This window comes from Stegostoma tigrinum, chromosome 29 (assembly GCF_030684315.1).
Source record: "Stegostoma tigrinum isolate sSteTig4 chromosome 29, sSteTig4.hap1, whole genome shotgun sequence".
NCBI classification, from domain to species: domain Eukaryota; kingdom Metazoa; phylum Chordata; class Chondrichthyes; order Orectolobiformes; family Stegostomatidae; genus Stegostoma; species Stegostoma tigrinum.
In genome coordinates, this window is record NC_081382.1 from 25,290,745 (window position 1) to 25,316,392 (window position 25,648).

Here is a 25,648-nt window from a genome sequence, read left to right on the forward strand (position 1 = left end):
AAAATCCCCATCGCAGTACAGGCTCAGCAAATTTTCTCAACAAAACTAAATAAAATAGCTTCCTCTTTTACCCCCAATTCTTTCATATTATAGATTTACAAATTTCTATTTATGAAAAATAATTGTCTTGTAACTGATTGTAAGTGTAGGGGGCAAATTAATATATTGTTGTCCAGCTTTCCAGACAGTGCTTTTATGCTTCCCTTGAGGAATTTAAAAAAAAACAAAATATTTTATAGATTGCTGGTCTAATTACGATGGAATACAAAAGTTTGACCTTCATTAGTTATAATGACTAAAAAATTTAATACGTTCCCGAGCTGAAATCAGACGCCGTTCCACCTGTTTGATAGTGCTGCCATGTTAAATAAAAGTGATTGGAAAAGAAACAGTTGTTTCCTGATGGCATTATATGGAATAATAAATTTTGTGCCACAAAAGATTTGTATTTTTGTTAACAAATGATAGATTTAGAAAAAAACACCAGTTGATACGTATACGTTATTCACTGGGAGGGAACAGTGTCTACAACCTTAGCATAAATTTTCAGGCAACTACAGAGTCTGTGCACCACAGCCAATTTGTTCGCATGTGTGTGCCATTTTACTTTTTCACCTGTATGAATTACCATTCTAATAGACAGTGATACTATTGACTCCCACAAAACAGCTGTTAACATTAGGTCATTGTAAAGGGAACAAAACCTCCTTTATCTGTTGGGTTGGATAACTTAAAGTTTTTATTTGGCACTTAAGGAGTTATAAATAGGAACACCTCTGGTGTACAAATCTGATCAGTTTTATTTCACTAGTAGGAAAAGAGGGAAAACATGCAAGAAAACACAATACAAGAATATTGCAAATACAGTATAGCTATTATGCAAAGAATATGTTAGAAATTGACAATATTAGCGTTTGTGTACTAATTAAATATTAATTCCCGTAAAACGTTTTTTAACTGTAATTTTCTCATTTTCCACAACTTACTATATCCCTCAGAAAAACACACTTGAAACATAAAAATAACAAATACATTACTCTCAACTGTTTGCAACTCTTTGAAAAAAATACAAGTGCATTCAGCTTTCAAATATTAAAGTACAAGTGTGCACAGTTTTCTTGCAGAAGTGTATAAAGCAAACACAAATGATTTATCTTCAAGACACAATGGTTCTTAGCCTGATATTCTCAGCTTTCAGTTGCTGAGGGCTCAAAAAATATCACTGTGCTGACTTTAATTTTGCATATTATTTTACATTCATCTTTACGATAATTTGAAGTTTTTAAGAAAGTGTTGTTTAATAATGTGCATTATTGTTTCAAGAGAAACAAGTGGAAATTGTAGTCCCTTACATTAAGTCATTACCAATGGATATGCTTCATGTAACCTCAGTTCAAAAAGTTGCCATGTTGTACAGTTTTTCTAAAATGCAGATGCCATTCTTTTGCTGGTTTGCAGTTTCATTGATGCAGTAAACACTAATGACTACTAATGACTCTAGTAATGACTGCACTGTGGTTATAAAGAAACAACCTGTTTTAAGATAAAATCAAAATTCTTACCATGAAAGGGGAAGAAAGAAGTTCTTATCTGAAAAACTTTGTACATACTATTTATGCATGTATTCCAAGATTACATAGCTTCTGTATATTTAAAAATCATTTGTTATTTTCTAATTACATTATTTCTGTAATATAAAGGAATATAATACGTATTTATATATTTATATAGGAATCAACAACCTTCCTTTGGAAAATTGTGGCTGTTATATAGTTCATAGATCAAGGCCTTAAGCTCTCTTGGCATGAAGCATCTCAATCAGTAAGTTGTTACATGGCACCTCTCCACTCAAGTGTTTGTAGTACAGGTATTCCTCTGCCTGCATACTTATTGCACGGATTTCAGGTAACCTCAGCAACAGCTGTCCAAATTTGTCCCCATGCTGTGGGTAGTTGCACATGGTGTAGTCCAAGAGGGCAGCATGGACCTGTTCTTGAACGCTTTCAATCAGATGTCTGTTCTCTAAAACCTTGACATCTGTTAGGGACAGAAAGGATTTAACACAAGCTTAGTATCATGGTTATTTGAGTGAAGATATATTAGTGTCAAATTTTTGAAAGGTAACATTACTAGCCTACTTATGTTTCTCAGTTAGCAAAATGATCCAAATCCATTAGATTTTAACAACATTCAATTTCTCTACATTAGTGATACTGTTATTTTGTAGAGTTCACTGTATTGGAGACCCAGGTCTTTGAAGTTCAATGCAACAGAGTCTGTTGTATATAAACATTGCACATTAAGTTCATTTTCCCAATATTCTTCCTGCCGGGCTTCACCCGAGAGGAAAGCACTCTGAGTTTCCACACTCAGGCCAAACCCAAAGTCAAATACAATTAAAACTATTGATACTTAGAAATGCACACAGTGGTTGTACTTAAGCTAAAGGTGAGTTGGACCAGAATATGCCAATGACAATTTGTAACTTTAACTGTCAGAGACATCATTAGATTGAACAATTCCCCCATATAAGGGTTCACCTTTACCCTTTAAAATCTGTGATACAAAACACAATTGTTTCATATATTTATGCTGCCTGTGCAGAGAAGCATTATTCAAGAAAGTTCAGACATGAGGCTATGGGGAATAGCATTCTTACAGGGGAAGAAACATTGTATTTTTGTTCCAGTTTTTGCAGTAGCACTTTTGAATCTGATACATTTTTTTATTGATACAGATGGCATTTACTGTGCAGAAATTTAAGGTGGTAAAGTTTGAGAGGATGAACAAAAAGAAAATATATTTACTAAATGGTTAAATTTTGAGAAAGAGAGATTTAAGGATTCACACAAACAAATCTTTAAAATTACTAATTTTGTAAAAGTACAGGATCTTAGGTTTCATTGATAGGGCACAGTGTACACAAGAACAGCTCAGTAATGGTAAAACTTCACAAATCAAAGCTAAAGCCATGTTGGAACATGGGACTGGATTTTAAGTGCATGGTTGGGAATCCAAAGTCAGAGCCAGGTCAAGTCATGCTGACACAGGTTTTAAAGGGCCAGGCCGATTAATGGCAGGAGCTCCCAAGAAGATGTCCCAGCAACAGCCCATCAGCCCCGGTTGGAGTTGATTCCTAATGGAGAGGTAGAGGTTTCAAAGGGCAGAGTGTTTTTTATGTTTATAATTCCACATCTGTCCAGACATGATCATTAGGAGGATGAGCAGCCTCAACAAGTCCAGCTGGGGGAGATCTCACCAGCAGTCAAGTGCAGACCCTTCCCCCTTTCTCAGTGTGAGCCCACAATGGTTGCCTTGCCATGTTCAGGCCAATATTTCCTTCTCACAGGGTCCTGTTATTGGAAAAAAACACGAAGAACAGCAGATGCTGGAAAACAGAAAGTGTTGGTGCATAGGTAACCCCTGTTGGAAGGAAGCTGAGTAAGAAGCTCATAATGTCAAAAACCAAACAACACTGCTTCATCAATGATGTTACTTTGGAGCTCATAGCTCCAGCCTGTGTCTCTTCTTATGCTTCTATGAGTGAACACTTTAAGAAGGATAAAAGAGTTCCCTGAGCAGCTTTATTTAAAGAGATCATGATCTATCTTACAGGTTAGATTTTGATAAGATTTTGCTACAATTCTATTTTGCTGCTCTCTATATATATTAGAGCGGAGCAGGCAAGGTGAGGACCCAGTGACGGGCAGTCAGTGTCACTGAGGCAGGGGGGCATGGTGAGGACCCCGTGACAGGCAGTCAGTGTCACTGAGAGGAAAGGAGAGGGTGAGGTGAGGACCCTGTGATGGGCAGTCAGTGTCACTGAGAGGAGAGGACGCAGTGACGGGCAGTCAGTGTCACTGAGAGGAAAGGAGAGGAGAGGGTGAGGTGAGGACCCTGAGATGGGCAGTCAATGTCACTGAGAGGAGAGGAACCTGTGACGCGCCGTCAGTGTCACTGAGAGGAGAGGAGAGGAAAGGGTGAGGTGAGGACCCTGTGATGGGCAGTCAGTGTCACTGAGAGGAGAGGAGAGGGTGAGGTGAGGACCCTGTGATGGGCAGTCAGTGTCACTGAGAGGAGAGGAGAGGAGAGGGTGAGGTGAGGACTTTCACAGAGAAGTGCAAAGAAGCATAGATGACCTGAATGGGAGTCAGAACGTTAAGTATAGATTAAAAATTTTTTGTTTAAATAGCATCCATGTTCTGTTTAGTTAGAATATGCCTGGGAGCTGTGGCCCATGGTTTGTGCATCCTGGACTATGTAGGGAATCTGGGATGCATTCCTGACAATCTGAATGACTGTGTGTGCAGGAGGGGCCCCTGGCTGATACAGTTTGAGCTCTAGGTGTTGGGTGTGTGAGCAGCAGTTGTGACACTTCAGTGCATTCCTAAAACTGAGAGGGTCACGAATAGCTTGTGTCAGGACACTGCCATTGTGCAGTTTAAGGAAGTACACTTAGACAGGGAATGGTTGATTTTAAATTACAAGACTGGGAGAGAGACAGTTCCTCTGTGGAGGCCAGCCACACCTCAGGAAATGGAACTGTGGGTGGTCAAGCTGCTCGGGGGGGGGTGGGGGAACAGGGAAGATTTGTGGAAGAACAGTAGTGGTAGGAGATTGGCACATTAGCAGTTGGAATTGTGCCTTCATGTTGATATGTTACCTTCTGGGTGCCAGCGTCAATCATGTAAATGGGCTTGAGGGCATTCTGAAGGGGATGCCCTTTGGCTGCAATGTAAAGGCCACTACAAAAATAAATAATCAAAATGAATCCTGTAACCCTGCCACATTGCAAAGCAAACGAAATCAAGTGGCACTTGTGTATTCTCTTCCGTGCCTTTGTCCTCAATGCGCCTTTACTTGTCCAAGAACGCTGGTTGAATTCTTTGCAGTGTGGCTATTGGAAGGCTGTATATTTTCAGTTGAGAAGTGTGGAGATCCTTTGCAGGATAGTCTCGAGTAACTCTATAGGCTGAACAAGTCCAGCCACAGACCATACTGCTCAGCATCGGTGTCCACAGTCTGGCTAATAGGAAACAGCAAGGGCAGATTGACAGAGAAGAGGAAGAGTGATATTGTCCTGAAAGAGGCAAACAGGCTTCTGATCCATGGAGCTATTGCTCCACTCTCTTAGCTTCTCTCATTCATCCAACACTCCCCTCATCAATCCTAGTCATTTGGAGAATACAGTGCTAGGGTTTTGTGACACTCTGTAAACCACTTTGAAGATTGATATCCATGTACAAGATGGGAACAGTTTGAACTTCACCACTTCACCCCACTGCATAACTTATACCTTTCGTGAAAATCACTTATGTTGTGATGTAAAATATGAGTGAGTCTGTTCGTCTAAATTTGAGCACCTGTTCCAGAATGGAGAGCCTTGGTGTCCCCCATGTTCATTGATGTTGACCACAGACTGCCTGGCAGGTCTCCCAATGCATTTAGTAGTATCTGAGACTACAAGTGCAGTTACTATCATATGGAATTTGAAGACACATTCACTGATCTTGATCACCTGTATATGGTCTGTGTGTTACCGACAGCACTGCATTCAGGTCCTTGGCATTAAAATTATGGCATTGATTTCCATAGCTGACTCCTCACACTGTTAGGAAACTGTGTATCTAGAGGGCCTTCTGTTCCCTGCAGGAGAAGGAAGCCTTTCCATCTCTTTTACCATATACGGCACCGTCAAGAAAAAGTATGGGTGCCAAGTCTCTTTCGCAGTCAACCTCAGATTTTGCTCTCAAAAGACTGTCAGCATCTATTCCATCCACAATGCACTTCTGCTTTGAGAGACGCAGGCTTTCAGTAATGTTAGCGAGTTAGGGCTATTTATGCATTTATCACTGGTCACAAGCGGAAAACATTTACATAATCAGACAGCACAAAGACGGCATGCTTCCTGCATTCCATGCAACAAACAGGCATTAATACAGACATCTCAATTCCTGTGCTTGTTTCAGTAACTATCCAAATTTTCAACATCCAAGTTTGTAATAGAACTAAAATCAAAAACCTTAGAGTTTGGGAGCCCTTGGGTGGGTCAAAATCACATAACCTCAGTGAATTAATTCCATTTTGTTAAAACAATAATTGCAAATAAGACCTTTACATTTTAAATTCAAATATTCTTCCCATGGTAACAATAAACAATAATTCACAGAAGCTTCTAAATTGCATGAACTCGAAGCAAGTCATTGCAATGATTCCCCTGTCATATAAAACTCATCCTCACAATTGTCAACATTCTTTGGAATATTTCTCTCTCTTTAGCTGTTCGCATTATTTGGTGCGGTCTTTGTTCACAAGAGGCTGCTGCTAAATTGCAATCGCTTAAGAGAATGTGTTATAAAAGCCTTTTCCAGCAAAGGATCATCCCAATTGAAAGGCAGGAAATAGAAAGATAGATCAATTCGTCAAGACTCTTTTAAATGCTTCTTTAGAACAAAGCCAACATGTACCTTCTTCATAAATATTGCTTTTTGTAAAATTCTAATTTTAATTAAATCTCCTTACCTGCCTAGGAGAAAAATCAATGTGGACAACAAATGTCACACGCTTTTGTAAATATTTTGCTTTGTGAATGCTGTGGTAGGCTGATTGTGAAAACTGTGCACTGTTGAAGGTAATTATGTTTTGCAAGCATCATAAAAAACCTGCTTCTGCAGCTGATTCTATGGAAAATACAAAACACCTCAACACAATGCTTTCAGATAAAAAAAGGATGAAATCTGGTGAAAATGACCCTGAATGGGAGAAGAACCCAACTTCAAATTTTTTTGCAATCAAAAATGCTTTTGCGTAAATTAAATGTTTCTGTGCAAAGTTTTTAATTTCACTGTGTTTGGAAGAAGCCATACATGTCATTTGAAGATATATTTTCTTAGTTGTATTTCAATAATAGTTTCTTTTTGAGAGGATGGTTCATAATATTAATATTATCCTAAACATTGGGTTTTGTCACAGGCAACAGAACTAAGCAACGACATGGGCTGAATTCTTACATCCAAGAACATGTGGGTTTGGGAGCTGGTCTGGGGAAACTGACTGCATACTGGTAACCCACTCCAACCCATAAGCTTCCACATTTAGTACAGCAATTTGCACAAGAGGAACCTTTTCAGGAGAAATAGATTGTCAATTTCAATATACTAACAGGTCAATGACAGTGAAATCGACATGTATTTTGCAATTTAACTGGGGATCCATGAGTTTCCTGGAATTCACCAGTGAAGGCGAAAGCAAGAATTGAGGATGCTAAAGACTAGGAAGAATGCCAACAAGTACCGACTCCACACAGCTACTTCTGGGCCTGCTTTTATGCAAGGTTTTGTGCACAGCAGGTGCCATGGTTATTTTAACAAATTTGGACTGATGGCTTGTTTCTCAAGGCAGACAATTGTATCAACTTCTCCTGTGATGACATCAGTCAGAATGAGCAGGCTTGTGGATTTCCTCAGGGGCAGGGTACCACCAACTGCAAACATGTGGGAACTAAAATATCACCATAACACTCCTGAATTTTCATAACTGCAAGGACGTCCATTCTATCAAAGTGCAGCTGGTTTTAAACCACATAGAGATCCTTTTGGTGGTGTGCAGAAGATTCATGGCCAACCACAATGGTGCTTTTAGCCTGCAGCAATCCCAATTTCCTTGCTTCTTGATGCAGACTTACTGGCTGCTTAGATCTAAGAGATACCAACTTAAAATGTGGCCAATGATACTTGTGGAACCTGATCACTGGGAGGGATGCTGTAGAAACTGTATGGCTAGCAACTGCATCACTGGGCAATCTATCAGTATGTTGCTCAACACACAGCATCGCAACACAATTAGGTTTGGACGTGCAAGAATAAAGTCCACAGCAATTGGCCTCTTCAGGTTGTTCTGACTAGAATGAGGCAACATGTGATGCAGCACCCAATGGCATGCCAGCAGCAGTGTTATTGCTGCCTCAGATGGCTCTCATCATTGCTTAGACCATCCACATGGCAACCAGATGCAAAAATAACTCCCCACCCACATTACTCCAGTACAAAGCAGTATTGCAAACAGTTATTCACCTCAAGGACTCCCATTGCCCGTTGTCAATTCACGTCTTTTCATTCCATGCAAATAAAAAGACCACCTTCTAGCACTCGGTTGAAAATAGTCAAAATAAGAAAGTAATGGAAAGAAATAACATTTTTGTGACTCAAATGTAAAGCAGAAGCTTACTAATCTCACAATGAGAACAGACTTGTGCACATTCTCTGCAACTATAGATCTTTACTCTTGCTGTCTTCATCAGTTCTACATATTGCAACTGCTGTGGCATCAGCAGAGGTAGAGACACAATGCTCAGATCCCTGTTCTGATTGCTGAGATGCCCACCTTGGATCCTCCGTCACAATCTCAAAGTCAGTGACTGAAGACAGTCTCACATGTTAACAAACTCCCTCACCTAGAAGGTAGGGATTGCAGTCCAGGTGTCACACATGAATCTCTGATGATACCGAGGGGAACAATAAGATCGAGGGGAAAAATAAGGTCAAGGGGAAGAGCCAGGGGCGTATGGTGGAATCAGTTGAGTACCCACAAGCTCCAGGAGGAAAAGGTCTATCCGACATCTGGGGTTCTTAAAGCCACACTATAACATTTAAGAGTGAGAGGTGGGAAATGGGTGCATCACATGTCAATTTGTTGTCAGAGCTGATGCCATACCGAAAATGAATCAGAGTTCCCTGGATTCAGGAATTTTCTGCGTTGAACGTTTCTTCATGTCACTCTGCTCTTTAAGAAGGGTGAAACAGAAATCAGTGAATTACAGAACAGTTAGCCTAGCATCTGAGGTGAGGAAATTACTGGAGCCTATAATGAAGGATAGGGTAACTGGTCACCTCAAAGATATCAATTAATCAGGGAGAATCAGCATGGATTCCTGAAGGGTCAGTTATGCCTGACAAACAGCAGAGCTGTTTGAGGAGGTGATGAAGGTGGTGGACTGAGGTAAGTCAATGGACGTTGTTTATACAATCTTCTAGAAGGATCTTGAAAAGGTCCTATACAAAAGACTGTTAGCTAAGCTGGAAGCCCACAGAATTGAGGGAAAATTACTGACATGGAGCATGATTAGAAAGGCGTGATGACATCCAGAGTGAGACATAGCCCAAGTGAGTATAAAGTTTAGAGAATTTAGAGGCAATGTGGCAAGTTGGCCTTGAGGGAAAAGAGACGCTTTTAGCTTATTTTTTTGGGTCATAGTTTGTAAAGTTTTTTTAAAAACAGGATAAATTGAAGCCCAAGAAAGTGGCATCACAGGTAAACCTTAAATTCATTGGTTGGTGATAGTCAAACTATCAGCTATTATACGTTACTTTTAGACTGAAGATAAACAAAGACAAAGAAACAAAGAAACCTACAACACAGGAACAGGCCCTTCGGCCCTCCGAGCCTGCGCTGATCAAGATCCTCTGTCTAACCTGTCATCTATTGTCTAATGGTCTGTGTCCATTTGCTCCCCGCCCATCCATGTACCTGTCCAGATACATCTTAAAAGACGCTAATGTGTCTGCGTCTACCACCTCCGCTGGCAACGCGTTCCAGGCACCCACCACCCTCTGTGTAAAGAACTTTCCACGTATATCTCCCTTAAACTTTCCTCCTCTCACTTTGAACTCATGACCCCTAGTAATTGAGTCCCCCACTTTGGGAAAAAGCTTTTTGCTATCCACCCTGTCTATACCCCTCATGATTTTGTAGACCTCAATCAGGTCCCCCCTCAATCTCCGCCTTTCTAATGAAAATAATCCTAATCTATTCAACCTCTCTTCATAGCTAGCACCCTCCATACCAGGCAACATCCTGGTGAACCTCCTCTGCACCCTCAATAGGGGGAAGACTTGCAGGCTACAAAGTAAAGGACTAGAATGAATTTTTTAGTAATCAAATTAAGAACTAAGTAATTAAAATTGAGATGCCTGGCAGGCATTGTGTTGTAACTGCATGATGTGGGAGCCAGTGGACCCCATTGTGGTTGATAGTGACCATAGCTGTAGCAAGTATTGGGTGCTTGAAGAAGTCTGGCTCTGGGGTGATGAGCTTCAGTCTGTGCTTTGAACACTGTAATGTGTCAGGGAGGGGTAAGAGTCAACTGGCTGCTGTGTGTCAGGAGGCAGTCACACCCCTTAAATTAACTGTCAAATTTGGTAAGTGGTCAGGGGCAGGAAGCTGTGATTATGAGTGAGTGAGTGAGGTAGACAGTGGGATCCAAGAGGTTGTGCTGACAGAACCTCAGCCCTTGAGCTTGTCTAACAGGTTTGAGATTCTTCTTCCTTGTGCAGAAGAGAGAGGGGCTTTATGGAGGGTGGGCAAACTAACCATATCATTGTGGTACAGTGAGCCATTCAAGAGTGGGGAGAAAAGAGAAAGGTAGGTGTCAATGGAGATAGTCAAGGGGATAGACACTGTTCTCTGTAGCCAGGCTCAAGAGTCCTGAAGAATATATTATCTGCCTGTTGCCTGGGTTCAGGGTATCTCATCTAGAGGAACATGGAGTGGGAGGGGAAAGATCCAACATGGTCCACGTAGGTACCAATAATGTTGGTTGACGGAGGAAGCAGGTGCTGCTGAGGGAATTTGAGCAGCTAGGGGCAAAATTAAAAAGCAGAACCAAAGAGTTAAAAAATCTCTGGATTAATACTTGAGCCACAAGCTAATTGGCACAGAGTCAACAAGATTAAGGAAGTACATGCATGGCTCAAAGATTGGAGTGGAAGAAACAGGTTCAAATTCATGGGACATTGGCACCAGTACTGGACAAGATGGGAGCTGTTCCGATGGGATGGGCTGGACTTGAACCATACTGGGAACAGAGACCTGGTGATTTGCATAACAAGGGCTGTGTTTAGGGCTCTACGCTAATTATGGAAAAGGTTAAGATTGGATTCGGGAGGTGTAGGGTGGGCTCAGCAGAGGTTATTAAAAAGTTTCCAGAACAAGTAGCAGGAGAGAAGTATGGAAAGGTTCAGGAATCTAACTTTGGGCACATTAGATAAGGAGATAGTTATGAGAAGGGGCAGTAGTCTACGCAGGACTGAGGATGAGGTACTTAAACACAGGCAGTCTACAAAACAAGGGAAATGAACTTACTGTGCAGATTGAAATCAGCAGGTACAATGTTTTGGGTATCACAGAGAAATTGCTGCAAAGGAATCAAGACTGGGAACTAAATATCCATGGATACATGTCCTACCAAAGGAACAGGCTGATGGGCAATAGGGGCAGGGTTGCCTTGTCACAAGGAAATGAAATTACATTGATAATAATAAGTGATATAGAGTCAGAGGCATAGAATCTGTGTGGAAAAACCGCAAAGGGAAAAAAAACCCTGACAGAAATTGTGTGTGAGCCTCCTAGCAGTTTCAGGATGTGAGGAAGAAAATAAATCAGGAGATAGAAAAGGCATGTAAGAAAGGTACTATTATAATAATCATGGGAAGATTCAATATGCAGGTAGACTGGGAAAATCAGAAAAAGAAGACCTCGTGGAATGTCTGCAAGATGTTTATTGGAGCAGCTTGTGGGAGAGCCGACTAGTGAACAGGCAATTCCAGGTTTGGTGATGTGTAATGGGGCAGACTTGTTTAGGGAGTTTAAGGTGAAGGAACCCCTAGGGGGCAGTGATCATAATAAGATAGATTCACCTTGCAGATTGACAGGGAAAAGCTGGGATCAGATGTAATGCTGAGTAAAGATAACTACAAAGACACAAGGGAGGTGCTGTCCAGAGTTGTTAGGAAAGGCAGCCTAGCAGGGAAGACAGTGGAGCAGCAATGATACAAGTTTCTCGGGGTAATTCAGGAGATGCAGCAGAAATCCATCTCAAGGAAGAAGAAACATTCTGAGGGGAAGATGGTATGATTTTAGAATCCATTATTAAGGATAAGATTGCAGAGTACTTGGAAATGTGTGGTAAGATAGGACTGAGTCAGCATGGTTTCATCTAGGGGAGAACATGCCTGACGTATCTGTTAGAATTCTTTGAGGAGGTAAAGCAAGTTAGAAAAAGACAGCCAGTTGATGTGATCAATTTGGATTTCCAGAAAGCCTTTGACAAGGTGCTATAGAGGTGCTAAATACAATGAGAGCCCTTTAGGGTTAGGGGCAGGGTACTGGCATCTATAGAGGATTAGCTGACTGGCAGAAGAAAAAAAGTGGGGAATTAAAGGGTCTTTTTCAGGATGGCAGCTGGTGACTAGTGGAATTCCACAGCAATCTGTATTGGGACCACAACTACTCATGTAATGTATTAACAATTGAAATGAAAGGACTGACGGCATTGTTGCTAAATTTGCAGATGACAGAAATATAGGTGGCGGGACATGTAGTGTTGAGGAAGTGGGGAGGCTGCAGAAGAACTTGGACAGGCTAGGAGAGTGAGCAAACAAGTGGCAGATGGAATACAATGTGGCAAAGTGTGAGATTATGCATTTTGGTAGGAAGAGTAAAAGCGTGGACTATTTTCAAAATGGGGAAAGGCTTTGGAAATCAGAAGCACAAAGGGACTTTGGAATCCTAGTTCAAGTTTCACTTAAGGTTAGCATGCAGTTTCAGTTGGCAAGTAGGAAGGCAAATGCAATGCTGGCATTCATTTTAAGTGGGCATGAATACAAGAGCAGAGATGTACTGTTGAGGCTGTATAAGGGTTTAGTCAGTGATAATGGGAACTGCAGATGCTGGAGAATCCAAGATAATAAAAGGGTTTAGTCGGACCATTTTTGGAACGTTGTGAGGCATTTTGGGGTCTGTATCTAAGGAATGATGTTCTGAAGTTGGAGGGGTCCAGAGCAGGTTTACAAGAATGATTCCAGATAAAGCTTGTCATATGAGGAGCAGTTGAGAACGGTGGGTCTGTACTCAATGGAGTTTAGAAGTTTGAGGGGGGGATTGATTGAAATTTACAAAATACTGAGATGCCTAGATAGAGTGAACATGGTGCAGATGTTTCCACTAGGAGAGATTAGACCCCAAGGGCACAGAGTGAAGGGGTGACCATTTAGAACAGAGATGAGGAGAAATTTCTTCAAACATAGGGTAATTAAGCTGAGGAGCTATTGGCGCAAAAGGCTGTAGAGGCCAAGACATAAGGTCACAGAGATGTACAGCATAGAAACAGACCTTGCAGTCCAACTTGTCCATGCCAACTACCCAGCCTAAATAAATCTAGTCCCACTTGCCAGCACCTGGGGAAATAGCCCCAGCTTATTCAGCTTTTCCCTATATCTCAAACCCTCTAACTCTGGCAACATCCTTTTAAATCTTTTCTGAACACTTAAGTTTCACAACGTCCTTCCTACAGCAGGGAGACCACAGTTGAATGCAGTGTTCTAATACTGGCCTATCCAATGTCCTATATAGCCGCAACATGACATCTCAACCCCTGTCCTCAATGTACTGACCAATAAAGGCAAGCATACTAAATGCCACCTTCACTATTCTATCTACCTGCGACTCCACTTCCAAAGAACTATGAACCTACACTCCAAGGTCTCTTTGTTCAGCAACATTCCTCAGGACCTTACCATTAAGTGTCTAAGTCCTGCCTTGATTTGGCTTTCCAAATTGCTGCATCTCACATTTACCTAGATTAAACTCCATCTGCCACTTCTCGGCCCATTGGCACATCTGATCAAGATCCCATTGTACTCTGAGGTAATCTTCTTCACTGCCCACTACACCTCCAATTTTGGTGTTATCTGCAAACTTACTAACCATAGCTCCTACGGACACATCCATATCATTTATAGAAATGTTGAAAGGCAGTGACCCATCACCAATCCTTATGGCACACGGCTGGTCACAGACCTCCAGTCTGAAAAGCAACCCTCCACCACCACCCTCTGTCTCCTACCTTCGAGTTAGTTCAGTCCCCAAATGGCTAGTTCTCCCTATATTCCACATGATTTAACATTGCTAACCAGTCTACCATTAGGAACCTTGCCAAATGGCCTTACTGAAGTCCATATAGCCAACTGCCACCACTCTAACCTCAACAATCCTCTTTGTTACTTCTTTAAAAAAACTCCATTCAGTTAGTGACACATGATTTCCCACACACAAAACCATGTTGAATATCCCTAATATGTCCTTATCTTGCCAAATACATGTAAATCCTGTCCGTCAGAATTCCTTCCAACCACTGATGTCAGACTCACCAGTCTATAATTCCCTGGCTCTTCCTTACTACCTTTCTTAAATGGTGGCACCATGTTAGCCAACCTTCAGTCTTCTGGCACCTCACCTGTGGCTAGCAATGATACAAATATCTCAGCAATCACTCCCTCTCCATCCAAGCTATTAACACTATCGCAGCCTCGGTGTCTGTTTGGAAAGATAACATTCCCGACCATAACCACCCTATTATTTTTACAGATAACTGAGATCTGCTTACAAAATTGTTTCTCAATTTCCTGCTGACTATGGAGGTGGGGGGGAGGTGGTGTCTGCAGTACAATTCCAATAAGGAGATCATCCCTTTCTTCTTTCTCAGTTCCACCCAAATAACTTCTCTGGACATATTCCCAGGAATATCCTCTGTAAGTACAGCTGGAATGTTATTCCGGATCAAAACGTCAATCCCCCTTCTCTCTTGCCTCCCTGTCTATCTTTCTAAAGCATTTACACCGTGGAACATTAAGCTGTCAATCCTGTCCGTCCCTGAGCCACATCTGTAATTGCTATGATATCCCAGTCCCATGTTCCCAGCCAAGCCCTCAGTTCATCTGCCTCGCTGGCTTAGGCTTCCTGCATTGAAATAAATGCAGTTTAATTTATCAGTCGTACCTCGTTCCCTGTTTTGTTCCTGCCTGCCCTGACTGTTTGACTTGTTCCTTTTCCCAACTGCACCAGTCTTTCTTCACTGTCTCCCTGGGTCCCAACCACCACACCTCCTCCCCCTTACTAGTTTAAATCCTCCCGAGCAGATTTAGCAAATCTCTCCACCAGTTAATTAGTCCCCTTTCAATTTAGGTGTAATTCATCTTATACAGGGTCACTTCTACCCCAGGAGAAATTCCAATGATCCAAAAATGTGAATCCTTCTCCCCTGCACCGGCTGCTCAACCACGCACTCAACTGCGCAGTCCTCCTGTTCCCACCCTCACTAGCTCGTGGCACTGGGAGCAATCCGGATAGTACTACCCTCAAGGACCTAATTTTTAAATTCCTACCTAACTTCCTATATTCTCTTATCAGAATCTTGTCCTTTTCTTCTTGTATGTCATTATTCCAATGTGTAGAATAACCTCCCGCTGGTCTCTCTCCCCTTTTAAAACTATTCTGCATCCTCTCTGAGATATTCTTGACCCTGGCACCACACCATTCTGCTGTCTCACTGTCGTCCACTGAAACATCTGTCTGAGCTGCCTGACTAGACAGTCCCCTATCATAATTGACCACTTGGAATCTGGTGTATCGTTCATTACGTTAGAGCCAGTCTCGGTACCAGAAACCTGGCTATCGGTGCTACATTCCCCGAAGAGTCCACTACCCCCTATATTTTCCAAAACAGTATACTTGTTTGAGATGGGGATAGCCACAGGAGACTCCTTCACTATCTGCCTCCCTATCCTACCTTTCCTGGAGGTCACCCATCTATTTGTCTGTATTTTCAGTTTATTTCCCTTCCTGCAACTCCTATCCATCACTCCCCCAGCTCCTGTAAATTCCTCATTGCCTCTAACTGCTGCTGCAACCAATCCAAGTGATCTGATAGGATTTGCAACTAAACACTCTTCCTGCAGACATAATGATCAGTAATTCTCATTAATCACCCATGTCTGACACTCTAGTTAAGGCCATCTTTGCATCTTAACAATCTACCGACGCAGAAAATAGCACAGTCATGGCTTAATTCTGCTCCCATATCCAATGGTGTTACGGATAGGAGTTTGGTTGAGTGGCAAGAAACAAAGAGTTGGAATCGTGGGCAAGTACTCGCATTGACAGGAAGTAACTAGTGGTGTCCCCGTAGGGATCTGTGTTGGGTCCTCTGTTATTCACTATATTCATTAAATACATAGATAGTGGCATTAAAAGTCAAGTATCTGATTTTGCTTCAACACAAAGTTAGGCAGCATTATAGATTGTTAGCAACAGCATGAAATTGCAATGACAACAGGAACAAAAACAAAGTTGCTGGGAAAGCTCAGCAGTTCTGGCAGCATCTGTGAAGGAAAAATCAGAGTTAACTTTTCGAGTCCCAGGTTAACTCTGTTTTTAACTTCACAGATGCTGCCAGGCCTGCTGAGCTTTTCCTGCAACTTTGTTTTTGTTCCTGATTTACGGCATCCACAGTTCTTCCGAATTTATTTAGCATAAAGTTACAACAGGATATTGATAGATTAGGTGAATGGGCAAAGTTGTGGAAGATGGATGTAAGATGAAATGAGGGGACAGATCCTTACTTTATAGCCCCCAGTATTAGAAGCATTAGCAGTAACATTCTCACTATGCCACTGCTGGAAGCTATGTACATACCAATCAGCACTCTTGGCATCTGCATTGCAAAGGTTTGGTGAACAGTGATTGAATTCTGCAGTAGTGCAGGAATAGTGAGGGTGTAAGGCACTTAAGGAGCAGTCTCAGGATGTAGAATAACTCTGTGGTATTCACCAGGGTGTGGACTCCCTGATGTGAATCTCATGTTTTTAATACAAGGACAATCTTAACTCACACATCCAAGTGTGTGACGTAATGGAATTGCCCACTGTATCACTACTGTTTTTGCATCAATGTTTGTATAGGGTATGGTTTGTGCATACATGTTACTTTTCACTGAGGTGAGGCTATCAGAGCCAGCTGACAGGGAAACAAAATACTTTATTATTTTTATGTTTAATGTATCTATACAAGTCAATACTTGAGGAATGTGGTATTTGGCAGATAACTGACAGCTATTGTCTGAATGAAATAATGACAAGAAAGGAAAACGCCTCTACACAGCTCAAACATCTTTGAAGCAGGTGGCAATAAGATTCTCTCTGATCTCTCATTGGATCATTGCTCTTTAACAACCCTCCTGGCCCCCACTTTGAGATTCCTCACCCTCATCTGCCTTGTTTGAGATTTCCTCTCACCCCTTCGCCACCTCAGCCAACACATACCCCTTGTGGTGACTGAGACTGTGGAGGGTGCAGAGACATCCTATCAGGGGGTATACTGCATGGCACATGCTGACCGGTCCCAGTGTTGAAATCTCATCTTCAAGAGGCCTGTTCTTCAATGGTCCTGGTCAAAGCATGGCAGTGGTTTGAAGGTTTCTTAGCAGTTCAATCAGCTAAATGCAGAGGGATATCCCATGTTGTCTAGCAACCATCCTTATATTGAGGGCCTCTGAAAGAAGCTGACATCCTGAACCACTCCCAGATGCATGAGTTGTGGCATTCCCTGGAAATCTAATGCAGCGTTGCATTATCGGGCTGCTTTGATCACAAGTGAATTGAACATTAAAGAGAAGTGGAATCCCTTTCAGGTTTTCATGAAGAGTGCTGGTTCATCATAAGGTGCTCTGATTATAGCGTGGGTGCAACCAATTACATGCTAGACCTACAAGAAGCCAGCACTGACTGAGAACCCAAATGCCATTGTCTGTTGGCCTCCACACATCGGTGGAGGGGGGGGGATGCGAATTAGATTAATTGGCAGCCCTTGTGAGGACAGCAACAGTACCATTCTGGATGCAGTGATCAGTGGATAGCTGTGAAATGCCACAGAGCTCCCCGTCACTCCCTGGAACAATCAGCTGGCAAAGAAATGAAGGGCAGCTGATACCTTTAGGAAACCTGTTGAAGGTTTGTCACCCATTCGCTGTGACTATAGATCCTTGTTCAGCAGCTGGCATTCATGTGACAATGACTTGGGACATGCTTAGTCATCTTCTGCACTGCATATCTCTCATTTTTAGATAGCTGAGCCTTATGGATATCGTAATCTGTACAAGAGCTGCAGGTGCTCCCCCTGGAGGCTGTGCAGAACCATTGTTGTCTCTCGTGTCTTCTTCAGCAGCTCCTTTGCAGTGAGACCATTAGAAGAACTGCTAGACTGAGCTGCCTTCTCAAGTGCAGCTTATCTCCAAGTGTAGCAAGTGAAAGTATACAGTCTTAACAAAGGGGCATCCTTCCCCATGAAGCTCCAGGTTATGCCTCACAGAGGATAGCATTCCACCCAATCAAGCAGCACGCACTCCACATGATCCTGTTTTAATATATTTGAAGGGAATGCTTCGTGTCACCAACACCACAGAAGCTTGGAGATATCTCCTGCCACAGGATTACCTTCAAGCCTGACTATATTTAATCCCATGCTACAGCAGTCATCTTGACCTTGTGGAAGTTGACCTGAGGAAGTGACCATGTCGCCTTGGAATGGAGCCACTGCCAGGTGGACACTCCCTCCTCCCCTCCTCTCTTCCTCCTAAGCCTAGCAGAGGATCCCTCTCCCAATACCCTATACATGTTATGGCAGCTGCAATGCGACGTTTTACAATGCCAGAAAATGTATCTTGACCAATAGGTTTTGAGTGAATGTGCCTATCTCTACTGACTATTGGCACCTTGGTGTGAACTCCAAAGTTAATCAGAGCACAATGTGCTCTCACTCAGTCTGTCACAAAATGAAGTCAAAATTGGACAGTATGAGGAAAACACTATGCCAATTAACAATATTGTGCTAACCCTAACCCTATCGCAGGTACAGACACTACCAGTGCATCACAAGAACATGTTGATATGGATGATATGAGAAAAGAAAATAGTATTTTTAATGGATGGTGTGAAGAATGTTCTGTTCAATAGTGAAGGCAGATGTATATGCATTCTGTAATCAGCTGAATCTGGGTGACCTCACATTCCAGTTATGAATTCCACCCCATTTCAAAAAAGCAGGTACAAAGTTCTCCCATGTTCCCTCTTGATTAGGAAGACATTAATTGGGAAAGGAATCTTCTTTCTGACAGTAGGGTAATTAAAGAGATGCAATTACATGCAGATAGCCTTCTCACTGCCGCCTAAGGAGGGTGGACTTATTTGCAAATGTTTATGTCAATGCTGAGAAGCTGATTTTTGGACTCTCGTCTGATTGTGCTCACCACTATCCTTCCCACACCCGGAAGTGGAAAATCAAGCACTCACTTAACTTTCAAAAGACAGGTTTTACAAACCACATTTCCATACAGGTAAATACAAAATCAATTTGTCCTTATACTCTTATTTGGAATTGTTCCATTAACAACAATATTTGTAACATTGCTAACAACATTAGCAAAGAGATCACACAGAGATAGAGCTTTAAAGACTTCACCATGGGCAAAATTTCACCTCACTTCAGGAAGCTTGTTAAGAAGAAATATTTGACTCCATTTCCATGGCAATAGACACCGCTGTCTGCAGGGGCAGGGTGTTCAGAAAGCAAATCACACTGGTCATCACTTTGCACTTTCAACTTGCCATCAGCAGGCACTTGGGAACAGTTCTCTCACATTATTAACTATGCAGTGGACAAATCATGGGGATGACTCAGAAGCAAAGGAAATAATTTTGACATAAAAATGAAGCAGAAGGGCTATAATCAGACAAATTTCAGAGCAATCTTCAATAGTTTTACTGGCATGCTTTGCACTTTTAGGAAAAGATCCTCTTCTCCCCTTAAGCCAGTGTGTCAACACTAGGAAGTGGGAAGGACTGCAACATATCTCGGATTTTGCAAGCAGGAATTCAACTCCTCCAGAGTGTCCGAAACTGTTTCTGGTGTCATAGTCATTCATTGTTATAGACTCGTCATTTTTTTCTAACTAATATGATAAAAAGGGAATTGAATGTTTCAGAGATAGTAGGAACTGCCGATGCTGGAGAATCTGAGATAACAAGGTGTAGAGCGGGAAGAACACAGCAGGCCGAGCAGCATCAGAGGAGCAGGAAAGCTGATGTTTCAGGCCTAGACCCTTCTTCAGAAATGGGGGAGGGAAAGGGGGTTCTGAAAAAAATAGGGAGAGAGGGGGAGGTGGACAGAAGATGGATAGAGGAGAAGATAGGTGGAGAGGAGACAGACAGGTCAAAGAGGTGGGGATGGAGCCAGTAAAGATGAGTGTAGGTGTGGAGTTAGAGAGGAGATATGTCAGTCCATGGAGGATGGACAGTTCAAGGGGGCAGGATGAGGCTGGTAGGGAGGAGATGGGGGTGGGGCTTGAGGTGGGAGGAGGGGTTAGGTGAGAGGAAGAACAGGTTAGGGAGGCGGGGACGAGCTGGGCTGGTTTTGGGATGTGGGAGGAGGAGGGGAGCTTTTGAAGCTTGTGAAGTCCACATTGATACCATTGGGCTGCAAGGCTCCCAAGCGGAATATGAGTTGCTGTTCCTGCAACCTTCTGGTGGCATCATTGTGGCACTGCAGGAGGCCCAGGATGGACATGTCGTATGAGGAATGGGAGGGGGAGTTGAAATGGTTTGCGACTGGGAGGTGCAGTTGTTTAGTGCGAACTGAGTGTAGGTGTTCTGCAAAGTGGTCCCCAAGCCTCTGCTTGGTTTCCCCAATGTAGAGGAGCCCACAACGGGAACAGCAGATGCAGTATATCACATTGGCAGATGTGCAGGTGAACATCTGCTTGATGTGGAAAGTCTGCTTGGGGCCTGGGATAGGGGTGAGGGGGGAGGTGAAGGGGCAGGTATAGCAGTTCCTGCGGTTGCAGGGGAAGGTGCCGGGTGTGGTGGGGCTGGAGGGGAGTGTGAAGCGGACAAGGGAGTCGCGGAGAGTGTAGTCTCTCTGGAAAGCAGACAAGGGTGGGGAGGGAAAAATGTCTTTGGTGATGGGGTCGGATTGCAGATGGCGGAGGTGTCGGAGGATGATACGTTGGATCCAGAGGTTGTTGGGGTGGTACGTGAGGATGAGGGGGATTCTGTTTTGGTTGCTATTGCAGGGAGGGGGTGTGAAGGTTGAGTTGCAGGAAGTGCGGGAGACACGGTTGAGGGCATTCTACCTAGCTACCTAGAATACACCTCCTCCCACACACCTTCCTGCAAAAATGCCATCCCTATTCGTAATTCCTTCGCCTCTGCCACATCTGCTCCCAGGATGAGGCATTCCACTCCCGTACATCTCAGATGCCCTTGGTTTTCAAGGACAACAACTTCCCCCCATCAGTGGTCGAGAATGCCCTCAACCGTGTCACCCACGTTTCCTACAACTCTTCCCTCACACCCCCTCCCCGCAATAACAACCAAAACAGAATTCCCCTCGTCCTCACGTACCACCCCACCAACCTCCGGATCCAACGCATCATCCTCCAACACTTCCACCATCTGCAATCCAACCCCATCACCAAAGACATTTTTCCCACCCCACCCTTATCAGCTTTCCGGAGGGACTACTCTCTCCGTGACTCCCTTGTCCCCTCCAGCCCCACCACACGCGGCACTTTTCCCTGCAACCGCAGGAAGTGCTACACTTGCCCCCACACCTTCCCCCTCAACCTCATCCCAGGCCCCAAGAAGACTTTCCACATCAAGCAGATGTTCACCTGCACATCTGCCAATGTGGTATACTGCATCCGCTGTACCCGTTGTGGCTTTCTCTACATCGGGGAAACCAAGCGGAGGCTTGGGGACTGCTTTGCAGAACATCTAATCTCGGTTTGCACTAAACAATTGCACCTCCCAGTCGCAAACCATTTCAACTCCCCCTCCCATTCCTCATATGACATGTCCACCCTGGGCCTCCTGCAGTGCCACAATGATGCCACCCGAAGGTTGCAGGAACAACAACTTATATTCCGCTTGGGAACCCTGCAACCCAATGGTACCAATCTGGATTTCACAAGCTTCAAAATCTCCTCTCCCACTACCATATTCCAAAACCAGCCCAGTTCTTCCACACCTCCCTAATCTGTCCCTCCTCCCATCTCAAGCCCCACCCTCATCTCCTACCTACTAACCTTATCCCACCCCCTTGACCTGTCCGTCCTCCCTGGACTGACATATTTCCTCCCTAACTCCACAACTACACTCATCTTTACTGGCTCCATCCCCACCTCTTTGACCTGTCTGTCTCCTCTCCACCTATCTTCTCCTCTATCCCTATTTTTTTCAGAACCCCCTTTCCCTCCCCCATTTCTGAAGAAGGGATAGGCCTGAAACCTCAGCCTTCCTGCTCCTCTGATGCTGCTTGGCCTGCTGTGTTCATCCAGCTCTACACCTTGTTTTCTTGAATGTTTCTGGTTTTTGATGACATTCTGCACTTATTGGCTAAAAGGGCTGATGAAATGCAACTTACATGTATAGAACACAATCACTCTTCCCTGGCAGTTCAGGAGAGAAAGGTGGTTGCACTGATTCATAGCAAAGCCGAAGTATATGCAGAACATAATTACCAAATAAAATTCTGTCTTATTTGTGGTGCTTGAGACAATTGTAGAGTGGGTTGTGGTAATTCGAAATAATGTCTGACAGATAAGCTAATGAGGTTTGTGTCAGTTCCCCTTTTTCCTACAAGATGTCCAAATCTAAAGAAACTGGTCAGACAGTCACCTGGCAATAATGGCAGAAGTTTGAGTGAAAGTTCTTTGGCTATCTTAAAACAAACTAATGGTTACGTATATGTAGAATTCAAATATTCTCCATAATAATACAGAATCCTCCAAAAAACTGGGAACAAATGTCTTTCTTTACCTATTTCTTTTTCTCTCTTCCTCTGGGCACCATTTCATACCACATTCACTTCCGAACCCATACCCCGCCCTATCATCAGCATAAATACCACCTTTTCCAGCTTTTCTCAATTCTGACAAAGGATTACTGGACTCGAAAATGTAGCTGTGTTTATCTCTTTACAGATGCTACCAATTCGATGAATTGCTCCAGCACTTCCTGTTTTTGTTGCAGACATACACCCAATTCGGATCGAAAGAGAGAAATGGAGACCACACATCGTCACTAAAGAAGTAATACCTAAAAGAAGGGGGCATGAGTAAAATCCAATTTGGACAAGAGAATACAATAGGTACTAGCAGATCAGCCATCTTTCCATCCAACTTCCTTTCCACTGATATCCAGTATTGATAGATATATTGATAGATATATGACTGATCTTACAAGTGGAAGTAAGGGAGCTCTGCAAAGTAAGCCAATAGAAAGCAAAATCAGCCAAAATACGTATGAACAGCTGAGTTTCAATCCCCTGTCTTGTGTCCCTGCCAAAGATTTTCAGTCCCAATCTATCCTAAATTGTTCACACTGGTACTGAAGTCCAGACAAATGGGGTAAGAGGGAAAGGGATTCACTTAGCCAGACTGGTTAACAGAACTCACACGACACATTTATAATATTGAAATGGGGAAAGGCCTCTGCTCTCCATTTGGACTCCCCAGCCAACTGAGCTAAGTGACCATCAATTACATTTGTATAATCTGCCTCAATGTCACTTTTGGGAGTTTGGCTGAGGAACACTTTCCACCTCCATGGGAGTCCTGTCACAAAGTACGCACAGGATCAAACAACAGCTATTGTTGACCCCTGCCATGCAGAAGTGACTGAAGAGGTGAGTTTTCTCTTGACCTCTCACAAAAAATTGCTTTTCATCGCAAGAGAATTTGAGTTCAAAAGAAGGAATGTCTTACTGCAGTAATTATAGGGTCTTGGTGAGACCACAAGAGAACATAAGAACATAAGAACTAGGAGCAGGAGTATGCCATTCGGCCCTTTGAGCCTGCTCCGCCATTCAATAAGATCATGGCTGATCTTTTCATGGACTCAGATCCACTTACCCTACATCTGGAGTGATACATGCAGTTTGGTCTCTCTACCCAAGAGAGAACATACTTGCCACACAGGGAGTGCAGCATAGATTCACAAAGCTGATAGCAGAGATTGCAGGACTGTTCTCTGAGGAGAAATTGGCTTGAGTGGCTCTGTAGTTAGTGTTTAGAATCATGAGAAGAGTTCTGATGTCTATAGCTGAACAAACTAGATGCAGGGAGACATTTCCATGGGTGGGGTGTCGAGAACCAGGGGTCACAGACTCAGGATACAGGGTTGATTTAGGATGGAGATAAGGACAATTTCTCCACTGAGAGAGCAGTGAACATGTGGAATTCTTACTATAAAAGGATGTGGAAACCAGGTCACTCAAAATATTCAACAGATTTTCTTTGGATTTTAAAGGCAAGAAGGGGAATGGGTGGTGGGATGATTGAGATTGAGGATCAACCACCATTATAATTGAATGGTGAAGCAAACTCAAAAGGGCCAACTGGTCTACTTCTGCAGGCCAAGCAGCATCTCAGGAGCACACAAGCTGATGTTTCGGGCCTAGACCCTTCATCAGAGAGGGGGATGGGGAGAGGGAACTGGAATAAATAGGGAGAGAGAGGGAGGCGGACCGAAGATGGAGAGAAAACAAGATAGGTAGAGAGGAGAGTATAGGTGGGGAGGTAGGGAGGGGATAGGTCAGTCCAGGGAAGATGGACAGGTCAAGGAGGCAGGATGAGGTGGTAGGTAGGAAATGGAGGTGCAGCTTGAGGTGGGAGGAAGGGATGGATGACTTTAACTTTATTTTACAGTTTTTTTTATTTTATCCATGTTGACTTGCTTTGGGAGTAACGGGCTGCAAACCTTTTAACCCAACCTTGTGCTTGACCAGCAGGAGAGGCACTTATCAAGGGTATGATAAAAAGGCAGCATAGTGAGCACCACTTTTTAAACTAAGATACAGTATTGAGAAGAACAATTTGTACTGCCACATTCTAGGACTTATCATTACTTTCTCAATATAACTTTTAGACATTACCTCAATAATAACCTGTATCTCTTCTCCCAAGCCAACAAGATTTAACAGTCTGTAGTTCACTCAAAGTCAAGGCTTCTATTTCATGCATGTAGGGACAGTCATTTCTAACAGACTGCTGAGAGAAGCTGCTCATCATATTTGTTGAAAATGTAGCAGAAATACTCAGACGTCACACAGATGCACACACAATTTCCAATCTCAGCAAAATCACAGAGGTTTGTATGCCTCTTCAGTTAAAAATTCAGTTAAGTTTGAGTACAAATTAGTGCTCAAAGCCAAATATTTATAAATCCAAAATGGACAAGTTAGACTTCACAAACATTAAAAGGACAGTATCTGGGAATACAATTCAATCTCTGTGCTACTTCCACAGCATTAGTGATTAAAAAATTAATGTTTGTCTCATTATGGTTACTGAAAGGAAAGTGGAATATTTGTCGAATGCATCTATGGATACCACCTATTCCAAATAGGAAGGTACTGCGACACTTCATATTATTTCTACATTCTTGTTCCTATCTAAATAAATGCAAGATTTCACTTTGTACCTTTAATTCGATCATACTTTAATTAATTTTGTTGTGCCTTGACACCCTCAGGACTGCCTAAATTTAGCTCAAAATCAAGTGAAACATTCTGATAAAGGGTCTAGGCCTGAAACATCAGCTTTCCTGCTCCTATGATGCTGCTTGGCCTGCTGTGTTCATCCAGCTCTACACCTTGTTATCTCTGAGTAGCAGTTATATTTGTTTTGTCTAAGAGGAATAGGTATGTGCACAAAGACAAAGCTGGTTTTACCAGAGACTTTCTGGCCGTTAAAAGGCAAACA

General features: G+C 42.9%; 1 protein-coding gene across 1 annotated transcript in view; it reads right to left on the bottom strand.

Moving 5' to 3' along the window:
- Positions 1-1,733: 1,733 nt before the first annotated feature.
- LOC125465451 (nuclear receptor subfamily 5 group A member 2-like) overlaps positions 1,734-25,648 on the bottom strand; it is a 97,395-nt gene continuing 73,480 nt past the window's right edge. Inside the window, exon 7 of the mRNA XM_048558996.1 lies at positions 1,734-2,037. Coding sequence (XP_048414953.1) covers positions 1,790-2,037 — 248 coding nt within the window. The 3' untranslated portion in view covers positions 1,734-1,789. The remainder of the gene's footprint in view (positions 2,038-25,648) is intronic.